The sequence below is a fragment of the Danio aesculapii genome, chromosome 19 (assembly GCF_903798145.1).
Source record: "Danio aesculapii chromosome 19, fDanAes4.1, whole genome shotgun sequence".
NCBI lineage: Eukaryota > Metazoa > Chordata > Actinopteri > Cypriniformes > Danionidae > Danio > Danio aesculapii.
The window spans coordinates 15,986,159-15,998,470 of record NC_079453.1 but is presented as its reverse complement, the minus strand read 5'-3'; the positions used below and the strand labels follow the sequence as shown (position 1 = coordinate 15,998,470).

The 12,312-nt window shown below is 33.3% G+C and overlaps 1 protein-coding gene across 1 annotated transcript in view; it reads right to left on the bottom strand.

Moving 5' to 3' along the window:
* Positions 1–12,312, bottom strand: part of ptprua (protein tyrosine phosphatase receptor type Ua) — a 448,322-nt gene that overhangs the window by 54,567 nt on the left and 381,443 nt on the right. Inside the window, 2 exon segments of the mRNA XM_056479406.1 lie at positions 204–280; positions 2,559–2,631. Of these exon segments, the coding sequence (XP_056335381.1) occupies positions 204–280; positions 2,559–2,631 (150 nt within the window).

Sequence of the window (12,312 nt, the reverse complement as noted above, 5' to 3'; positions counted from 1 at the left end):
AAAAAAAAAAGTTCAAGAAGGAAGTGTCAAACTAGACAGCAAATTCGTCAATGGACAATGTGCTCAGTGAGAAATGGAATGTCTATGTGAACCATATAAATGTTCATCTTTATTCACTGAAAGCAGAAGTGAGAATAAAACCTCCTATTTGAAGAAAAGATGTACAGAGACAGACGTGTAAACAAAGGAATCAGAAAACTTACATCAATGTAGTTTGCATTGACATAGTCCGAGTTAGGATCGGCCAAAAGGGAATGCATTTTGACACGGTGGCGGTCTTCTGTTGTGGTTAAATAATTAAACACATACATAGTCAGCAATGAGGTACAGGTAGGTAGGTAAATATCTAACTAACTACATAAATAAAGCAACCTTGTCTCATTTGTTTGCAAAACTGTCCTTGGGTACATTTTGTTGCATGTTTTAGATGACAAATTCACTGGAGAAGATGTATTCAACCCTGTTCCTGAGATCTACCTTTTTGCAGAGTTCAGCTGCAACATTGATCAAACACACCTGTTTTTAATTAAGTGCTCTTTCAAATCCTGCTTAGTTGGTTTAGTTGTGTTTGATTAGGGTTGGAGCTAAGGACTGCAGGAAAGTAGATTGCCAGGAACAGGGTTGAGGACCCTTGCATTAATGCTGATTTATACCTTTGCTTGGCGCCGCATCACAAACCTCCGCTGACTGCGTGTGCACCTCATGAAAAGAACAAGGCTTTTATACTTGATGCATTCACCGTAGTGATATTCTTTAAAAAGATAGGGGGTGGTCAAAAGAAACTCACCATAAAGTCAAACAGATTAACAGAGAAGTAGGACATTTATGGAACTACGTTATTTCATTACTATAGTTCAAAATTTTTTAACAAATTACTTTTAATTTTTTTATAGTTTATTTTAATGATTATAAAGACTTTTATAACCATTCAAGATTTTTTAAATCAAACTTTGATGCACGCTTGCTTTTTTTCATATCTCGGACAGTTTTACTTATTAAATATCAATGACAACAGAACATAGGTTGTTTTACAAATATATATTTTTATTATGGCAAGAATAAAAGCCCAAAAAATGAAACTTACTAAAAAATACTGACTTTTTTTTAATAGATTTAGCCCACTCCACAGTTTACACATTACTGTCTGGCTAGATTGTGTCCTTTGCTTATAAGCCAAGGCAAAAATTGCCAACATTCCTGACCATTATCACAAATAAAGCTTAGAAAAATAGGGCATCAGTATATTGTAAACTGATTCAAATATTCTTTTTCAGTTATCAAAAAAAAATTTGTTACTTAATTTTAGTTTTGTAACAATTAAATTGTTTCAAATTCATATTTGTAGTATATACAACACTTTAAAACCTATCAATGGTGGAAAAATCTTCTTTAACTGTGTATTAAAACCACTTGGGCCTCCAATTTTCCATGGCCTCTCTTTTTGGTTTTAACATACTTGTCCATCTAGTTTTTCTAAACTTTTTTAACAAAAACTTTCCTCCTTTCCCACTGCTGTTGCAATTTCTAGCCAAGAATTATTGGTCATTTGGTTATCCCTATGACAACGCATGGACGGATCATGAAGATGTCTGTACAGTCCTACCTGTTTCAGACAAAATCTCTTCAAAGTGATTCATATTCAATTTGAACGAAACGTGGCGTCGTTCGCTCAAGTCTCAAAAAATTTCATGCACTCAGTCAGCCGAAATCATGGCGCGCGCACCCAAAGCAAACCTCCACAAACTGAAGTATAAATCAGACTTTTGAAATCTGAGACATGTGAGTGAAATACTTTTCGTTAAATGTTTTAGATGCATGTCCCAGAACACTTACACCAGTGAACCACAGGCTAAACCGTTCTCTAAACCCAACCAACAATGATTTCATGGGCAAATGTAAGAGAACATTGCGACCACATAGTTTTTTACTATATTGTGGAATTGTGCTTTACTGCACTCAAACCTGAGCAAACTGCAAAAAAAGAACAATACCGTATCGAGTGAGCTACTGAGCAACTTGACCACGGCAGAAACTTGTCAGTAAGAACAGATACAGTAGGTGAGGCGAACATATTCAATTACAATTAATAAACATCAAGTTGTTTTGTGGTATTTTGTTTGGTGCTGTGCAAAGTACTTGCACAAAACAATGCTTTCTTAATCAATAATATGTTTCTGTAAATATGATTAGTGTGAAAAGGACCAAAATTTGTTGGAAATGTTTTTGACCTAGAAATTGTAGTCAAATTAAGGTTTAGGTGAGTTAGTGCTGTTTCACAAAAAACATAGGCTGAAGCATGTGTTTCTAATGAACCTGTGTTGAAAGAAAAGAAACATTTGATCCACTTATCTGTACACTATACATTATGACATCTAAAATATGCTGTATTTTTGAACTAAATTTAAAACTAAAATTGGTAGATGTACCCAATATTTGCAAATGCATTTTTTATATTACAGTATACATCTATTATTTTCATAATGTACCAATAGCAAATTTTATATGCTATGTCAATAATGTAAAATTTCCCCAGAGCATAAACTGTGATTAATACTTACGTCCTAAAATGGTGTCATTTCGCCCCTTAGTCTTGTCCTTCTTGTCATTGATGTCCCAACCATCAAAAAAACTCTGCAGACACACAAACAGATATGCAAATTATTATGGTGTAAAGTATGGTGTCAAGTAAAAGTACCACTGCTTGCCTAAAAATGTAGTGCAAGTAGAGTAAAAGTATCTTTTGTAAATATTACTCAAAGTTGGAGTAAAAAGTAGCCCTTTCGAAAGTACTCAAGAGTGAGTATTACGCTGTAAAAAGCTGATGCATTTACATGTAATTTGTGGATGCGTGTAAACGTAACATTCTGTAGTGCATTTAGTTATTGCCCTGCAGGCATACAACGTCAAAAGATGTTAAAAGGTTAGATTTAGGTTGTGATTTCAGTTGACCAAAATTTAAGGTCTAGCCAACGTCTAAGGACAATGTTATTTTGATGTCCAATAACGAGGTCAAATGACGTTGATATTTGGTTGATTTTTAGGTTGTGTTGGAAAGCGACCAAAATCCAACATCTGATAGATGTCATGGTGGTAACATCAACACAAGGTCAAGCTGTAATATCATTAGACGTTGATATTTGATTGGTTTTAGGTTGGATGTTGGACATTGATGTTGGCCTGACAATTAGTTCTGACGTCAGCCCGATTTTCATTTCCAAACAATATGCAACGTCCCCACAATGTTAGGGTACGTCAATCTAATGTCATGTTGACTTCTTGTGCCTACTAGGTGTTTAAGGCCATTTCGATCATCATACAGTAAACATCCGTCGTCTTTTCATCGCCCCTTAGTCTTAATAGATTAGAATTAGAATAATAATGACTTAATTTTACAAAGTAAAATATTATTTGAGAAAATTACAGATTTTATATTTGACCAAACAAATTCATATTTAGTGAGCACTAACTAACTAACTAACTAACTAACTAACTAACTAACTAACTGACTAACTGACTAACTGATTCACTCACTAAGTAAGTAAGTACTGCCTCAAATTCTCACCAAAACAATATTTTTGGTCAAATGAGTCATTATAATATGCAAAATTCAGTGTTTTTGGACATTGTCAGCACTATTAACTATTTATTAACTATTTAACTATTAATTCCTTTATGCTATTATAATCAAATAATAAAGTGCATCCTATACTAGCATCCAATATCCGAGGGAAAAAAGGTTTCATAAACGAGTTTCGAGAGGAACACGTGATATGATCAACTTTCAGCTGATCCTCATCACTAATCATTAGCTAGCCTATCGGAGCACTCCAAAACTACTTTATATATTCTAGCTAAAACTTCATTCCCTATCTCTGTTTTCGGAACCCCCCCCCCCCCCCTATCCTTACATTATCCCTTCTCCTCTTTGATCGGGCAACACGGTGGCTCAGTGATTAGCACTGTTGCCTCGCAGCAAGAGGGCCACAGGTTCAAGGCCCATTTGAACCAGCTGGCACTCCCTGCGCGGAGTTTACATGTTCTCCCTGTGTTTGCGTGGGTCCTCCGGTTTCCTCCCACAGTTCAAAAACATGTATATAAGTGAATCAGAATACAGTCACAAGCACCCAGCGTATACATGCCTAACCAACCAGCCAGAAGCGGGGGGGACATTCGAGAAATACCTGATCTCGTGTCCCTCCTAATGCTCATTAACCAGGCGGGAGCCTTGGGCTCATCTATCTCCGAGCTCAGGGTTCTCTCCCGGGACAGCATGCCAAACCTGCTATTATAGTTGAGCATTATCTAAGTGTGAACTCTTGAAATACTGTACATGTCCATGTTTGTGGCATTGCCCCATTTGCATAATTCCTTTAGTGAAGTGAACAACATAGACGACACATGTTAATAAATAAAGCCATCAGTGTGCAAATCATTCTGATTCAATATCATTGATGTCATGCAGTACACATCATGACATGAGCAGATGCATCTTCGCATCTTTGTCATTTTCGCAGAAACTGCTAAGTTATTTGTTTAGCATTTGATGGTAACACATTTATTGTTGTTTTTGTGTACTGAAAGCATTGTAATTGCTCACTGTCGAACTCAAGAAAAGTGTGTGGCTGATAGTTTTCAGTACAGTCTGTGTGCATGAACGCAGAAAGCTTTGAGCTCTGCCAACGTCCTCCAGCTGTCTAAGTGCTTTCTAATGCCGCATAGTTTTTGAGCTAATGTGTGACAGCTGTTTAACACACATCCCCCCCGAAAGCAGGTGAAGCGTAGCACCTGGCAATTACATCTAAATGACTGTAATTTAAAAAAGACCCCCCAAAATAAGTGCAAGTCACGTTTTCCCACTCGTCCATTAAGTCCCCTTTGCTCTCGCATTTTTTATCAAGTCAGATAAAGTTTATTGAGCAGATGCATTATTGGAATTTTGTTTCTTGTTGTTTACAGTTCTCTGTATTTTGCTCTGGGAGTGTGTGGAAGTTTTGTTTTGTTGTAATAACAAAATTAATTTAAAACGGATGCCAAAGAAACAGCAAATGCAATTATTAATGTTGTGTAATTCATTTCAGAAATAAATAAATGGTATCAGTTTTTTTTTTTTTTTTTTTTTAAGGCTACGGTTGTAAGAACTATACCGTAAAAAGCCCTCATAAACTTGGTGGACCTTTAAGTGGTCCAACACTCATTCAACAATGTTTCCTTTAAATAGTAAAGGTCTGTAGCGGGGCAATACCTATGCATTCTCAGAAAAAAAAGGTACATGGTGGTACAAATAATGCACCGTTAGGAACAGTTTTGTACCTTTGTAAAAGTTGTACCTTATATGGTATAGAAAAGACCTCTTATGATACTGTTCTGTACATTTTATGGTACAATTGAAATGAAGGTACACAATTTTTCACATAAAAAAGGTACATAAGCATTGGAGAATTCCTTCTTTATTACAATATCTATGAAAATAAATATTACTGCAAAGACAAAGTGATTTTATGAATAATTTCCATATTAAAACATGAATCATCAAATAAAAGTATAGGTTTAAAAAAACTCATAAACATTAATTATTAAGTTCTATAATACAAAACTACTGGTAAAACAAAACTATAGGTATCTTAATAACATAGGCAATCTTAAATAACATTTGGTAAGCAAAATAGATCTTTTGATTTATATTAATTTTTATTCTTTGTTGTAAATGGAAAAGGTGCATTTACACAAAAAATAAACTTTTTTTAAAAACATTGTTTAAAAATGTATTTGATGTTTTATATTTACTGAAAATAAATTGATGCATTTTGGATAAAGCAAAATGTCTTTAAATAGTTCTTAAAGGAACACATTTGACACTGTTAAGTGACAAAGTGTCTTGTCATTGTATCGGTTCCTTCATGATCAGATTTTTACCTTTGATGAAGATACAATATTGTATCTGCAGGTTTTAAAAACCAAAAGGTACATTTTGGTTTCTCATGGTACAAATCATGTCCTTAGAGGTACAAACTACAATGGTACAAATTTGTTCTATAAAAAGGTACTGCACCAGTGGCAAGGGTTTGTACTGTACCTTCTTTGGTACAACATTGTACCATTTTTTTCTGAGAGTGTATATAATGTATGGTACAGTTTGAAAGCTCAGTAAGAAATGCATTTACCATTCATTTAAACTATTCTGCCTGCAGCATGCTAGAACACACAAGCTCTGAGTTAAACACTTTCAAAAAGAGGATTTAGAACAAAAACAACAAGTGAATATTTTGGCGCTGAGACACAGACAGAAAACATTTACAGTAAAATTATCACTTCATTATTTGATATGATTTCAATTTTATTTCATTTTTAATTACACTGATATCTTGCATTTATTCCATTGTATGGAGGTATATGGACAATTATATTTCGATACTTGTGGAAATTATAGGAAAAACATCGCACCTCACTTCAGTTGGATTAGAATAATTTATGCACAGATTTATTCTTTTAAGGCTTTTTTTTCATGTTTGCTGACATGCTTAAAACAAACATAAATGTCTGCAGTTTGCTAAAGGACACAGTGACAAACACTTCCAAATTTGAATTTACAACAACAACAACAACAACAACAACAACAACAATAATAATAATAATAATAATAATAATAATAGAAAATAGAAAGACCAAAAAGCACCTCTTATTTACTTTGCAATTACTATATGAAAGAAATGTTACTAATACACTTGTTTTTATATACATTATAAAATATTAAATGTGATGTAAATCTAAATATTATCCAAAGATTGGTTGTAAGTAGCCATATAACAACAACAAGATAAACGTAATTTGATCCAACACTTTAATTGTTAAAAAAAAAACTTCCATCCATCCATCCATCCCTGTTGTGAACTTTACATTACAAACTGTTGTGTCTGTTGGTCTCGTATTGGTTTGCTTGCCAGACAGAAGAACCAGTGAAAAGAATGTTCAGTAATCTAAATAGTCTGTGTCACTGTTCTGGACACTGTTCTCAGAGCTCAGCCAGTGCAGTGGGTGGTGCATCATAACAGCAGATAAAGCTGTTTATTTGAGCAATAATTACCACAGCCAGAGTATGACTGATGTGATTGCACTTTCACTTGTGCATCTGTAGAACTGCATGAGACTGGTTTGTGGAATATTTGAAAAAGTACACATAATGATATGTTTTCTGACAGATGTTTGATCACATATGAAAGTGTTTGACATGGGAACAAGAATTTAATGAAATAGACCACATTGACTGCAAAATTTCTAAACACATCACAGGGCATGTTTTCTGATATCAATGATCACTTTAAAAGGACATTCTTAGTCCAGCAGATTTTGGTTAATTTTTGGTTCAGTTTACTTTTACTAGGCAACATTTCAAAAGCTAATTTAAATGATAGTCACTTACACTGTGACCACCTGCAGTCAACAAATTAGAAGCTTTGTCCCATCCTGCTAGATGTTAGCTGTGTCAGCACAATAACATGTTTTCATAATAATAATAATAATAATAATAATAATAATAATAATAATAATAATAATAATAATAATAATGATTATTATTATTATTATTATTATTATTATTATTATTATTATTATTATTATTATTATTATTATTATTATTATTATCATCATTCATTTTCTTTTCGGCTTAGTCCCTTCATTAATCCGGGGTCGCCACAGCGGAATGAACCACCAGCTTATCCAGCACATGTTTTACGCAGCAGATGCCCTTCCAGGCACAACCCATCACTGGGAAACATCCATACACACTCATTCACACTCATACACTACGGACAACTTAGCTTACCCAATTCACCTGTATCACATGTCTTTGGACTTTGGTCTTTTTTCCACTGCGTAAAACATTTGATGGATAAGATGGTGGTTCATTCCGCTGTGGCGACCCCAGATTAATAAAGGGACTAAGCCGGAAAATGAATAAATGAATGAATAAATGTACAATGTGTTCAATTTTTTTTATTAATATAACACTAAAACAGTTTTAAATGTGTTGTTGACGTATGTACAAATTTACATAAGTACATATGTACTTATATTATCCCAAATGTTTAAAAGTATAAAATACATTTTAAGTAGTGACATGGACCATGCCCTGTGTTGCCATTAATGACATCATTATAAAATATACTTAAAATACATTTAAAATGAAAATAGCACAAAATTTTCTACCCCATGTGATTACAACCCAAAGGATTATAAGCAATGGACTTTGGCATAATAAAATCTCTGCTTATTTTGTACCACGCCATCCTCGTTTTCAATCAGCATGTACTTCAACAGTTTCATTTCGTTTTGACAGCTTTGAGCCTTACTCTGCTTAGTGCTACTTTATAATACATTTTGAATACTTTAGCTCTTCCATGAACATGATTTCACGTTATCATCAATACCTTTCTTGTAGTGAATATGCACCCTCTAGTGGTGTAAATGACATACTGTGTCTTTAATGGCTTTTAAATAATAATTTGTGCAGTGACATGTGACATGTTCTATCAAGAGAAGCAATGATATGGGCTGGGCTAAACTTATTTATTGTATATTTATTGTATCAACAATAAACATTTTTTTTACTATGATGGACACACATTTACCAAATCACTACCTGCATGTGCATCAAAACTGTGATGTGATTTTGTTTTAACAGATCGAAAACAAAATGGGCACAATGAGATGACATGCCAGTGGGACCGACCACATTGGAAAACATCTGAAATGTTGTTTTGCTCATTTTAACCTGCGGGAAGTGTGATGAGGGGCTGTGCTCCCAAAGAGCGGTCTCACACCACCAAAAGCCACCACACATTCATTGCATCTCACTTTTTTTATCACCTAAAGTGCAATTAATTTATGATATAAGAACAAAATCCCACAGTGGCTTCATCAGTTTGATATTTGGTGCCAGTTTATCAGGAAGGGGCACTTTTAATTTCTTTAACTCTTCAGATGGACATTTTGCTTTTGCTATAAATGAATAGTTTGCTGCAATTATTTCGCACATAAATCTAATTGGCTTTTTTTTATTTACTCTTTGAAGTAAAATATAGGTATTGATACTAAAATGACTTATAGAAGGGGTCAGAAAGTTATCTCTGCATGGGAGCAATATATTTTTCAACTGTCAGGTGCCATTTTGAAGGTTGTGAGCTCTTAGCTTTTCTAGTTACAGGGTTCTTACAATTTTATTCAAATTTATTTAGTCAAATTTAAGCACTTTTCGAACATTTTCCAGATGCATTTCCAAACTGTTTAAATCAAGGGTCACCAAACTTGTTCCTGGAGGGCCGATGTCCTGCAGATTTTAGCTCCAACTCTAATCAAACACACCTGAACAAGCTAATCAAGGTCTTACTAGGTATATTTGTAACACCCAGGCAGGTGTTTTGAGGCAAGTTGGAGCTAAACCCTGGAGGGACTCCGGCCCTGCAGGACCGAGATTGGTGACCCCTGGCTTAAATAATGCAAATGACATAAGTATACACATAAACTTCATACTACATTATACCATATGCTATTTGTCAGAGTATTCTGTAGTATAGTATAGTAACCTGAAGAAATATTTGATAGCATGCTTGCCCAAAGCACAACATTGAATTACTGTCATTTACTCTCAATTATTACCTATTTAGTAACAAATTGATTTGAAAGCAACACAATTGCATTTCATTGTCAAGTAATCAAAATCTAAGCCATTTTCAAACCTGTTTAATGTTTAATGATTTCCAGATCTCGTAACTCGTTAATCCAAAAACCCAAACTAGAATGACACAGTGCATATAGTCCGTGAAGCTTGTAGGGTGTCTCAATTGAAAAGAGCCGTGTTGCATCCTTTTTTCAGAATCTGGATGAGCAGCATAGCCACAGATATACACACTATTAAACATTCTGTGGCTGTCACTTTTTTTTTCTTTTTTCTCTCCCCAGGTTCATGTAGTTCAACCTTGCTTTCAAATAACATCTCTCTCTTTCTCTCAATTTATCTGTCCTGTTGTCATTGAAGATCACCCCAGGCTCAGCTGCTGCACAGCGTAGCATTCTCATCAAAGTCTGCCATTCTTTCATTCTTCCTGAACCAAATTACATAATCAATATTTCTGTCTTCACCTCAAAACATTTCTCTTGCTCCCTCTTGTCTCTTTAACTCCACAGCATTAAGGGGAGTGTGGAGGACTGAATTCCCAAGATTATTATAATTTTGGGGTAGCAGAATAAACAAAATATCCCTCATGCAGTTCTACAACCAAAACAGGTTTTGAATTGATTCATACATTTATAATATTTAACTTTATAAACTCACAATAGGAGCATTTACGCATTTGACATCACTGTTTGATTTTGTTACTATGATACTTTCATTGCTTCCTGAACTAGCATGTGAACCTTCGAACCATATGTGGTTTAATTCAAAAATATAATTTGATGTTGATACTGTCACATGCTGATTCAGAAGAATGATAAACTCACATTTAATAAACATCAGGAGCCATCAGAAACAAACAATGAATAGAAGATAATGGTTTAAATTCCACTGTGAGGCAGGGACAGATAAAAAAATATAAAAAATAAATAAAAAAATTAAAATCAAAGTTCAGATATAAAAGCCACTAGGTGCCATCTGGAATTTTCTTTTAATATTTGTACTTTTCTAAGGCTCCTTTCTGTAGGTTCAGTAATTTTACTTCAAAGGCCATGAAAAGAACCTATTTATCACCACAAAAGAGAAATTACTGAACATCCATACAGAGGAACCTGTGAAAAAAGAATAAAAAAATCAAATAAGATAAAAAAATCAGATGGCATATAGTATCTTTTGTATCTGAACTCTTTAAGCATAAACTATAAATCTGTAATCTTTAAACGCATAGCAGCCCACTGTCTAAAATAAAAATAAAAATCTTATTAACAGCTTGGTTTCAGTTTATATTAAAAGCAATTAATTGAACTTTTTGACTTCTTTTTAGTCAATTAATTTATACAATTCTGTACATTATGTAAATTGATAATTCCTATCATATTTCCTTTTGAAAAAAAAAAGATTTTGCTGGCAAAATGTACTGACAAACATTTATCATTAAATACAATAAGTCATAATCACATACCATTATGACATTTCTTTTGATAGTGTTTAATTGAGTTTCTAATTACATATTTCTAAAAATAGCATTGCAGTTAAGTCAATTTAGCTGTGTGCTTTAGTATGTTCAAACTATGTGAATAAGTACTTGTTTAAGCATGTCAAAATATTGCTAAAACTACACATAAAATCAAATTTTAATGTAGTTTCTACAAATTAAAAATGCTTTAAAAGAGTTTTAAGAAATGAACGTGTTTGACATTAAGTTAATGATATTAATGAAAGCAGACAAAGCAGTTGAAGTCAGAATTACAAGCCCCTTTTTGATTTTTTTTCTTTTTTAAATATTTCCCAAATGATGTTTAACAGAGCAAGGGAATTTTCACAGTATGTCTGATAATATTTTTTTGGAGAAAGTCTGATTTGTTTTGTTTCGGTCTTGTTTTTTTAAAAACATTTTAATGTCGAAATGATTAGCCCCTTTAAGCTATTTTTTTGTTCAATAGTCTATAGAACAAACCATCGTTATACAATAACTTGCCTAATTACTAGTTAACTTAAATAACCTATTTATCGTTATTAATTTAAGCTGCATAAAAGAGTCTTGAAAAATAGCTAGTCTAATATTATTTACTGTCATCACGGCAAAGATAAAATGAATCAGTTTTTAGAAATGAGTTATTAAAACTATTATGTTTAGAAATGTGTTGAAAAAAAATCTTCTCTCCGTTAAACAGAAATTGGAGAAAAAAAATAAACAGGGGGGCTAATAATTCTGACTTCAACTGTATACACTACAAATTGTCACCTTGGAATTATAACTTTATTTCCTTGTTATAAATGATTTTGAGATATTGAGCTTCAAAGTTTTTGCATTCCATATAGGAAACAGTAAATTTGTTTTTTAAATAAAAAGTCTTAAAAAAAACCATCCCATAATGTAAATAAGTTGTCATTTAATAAGAATATATCAATAACTCAATTTTGACAAAAGTGTCAGATATAACCTTAAAATTCTAAGGTGACGAAATGCAATCATAAATTGATCATAAATAGATTGAATGCATTACTTCATATTTTGGGATACAGCAGTTACACGTAAATTCACGATCGCTGACATAGTGCAGACCTTGGTAACTCTCTGAATTCTTGTGGCTGATGATGAAAAAAAAAAAGCTGAGATAGATGTCCGTGTTGAAAATATATTT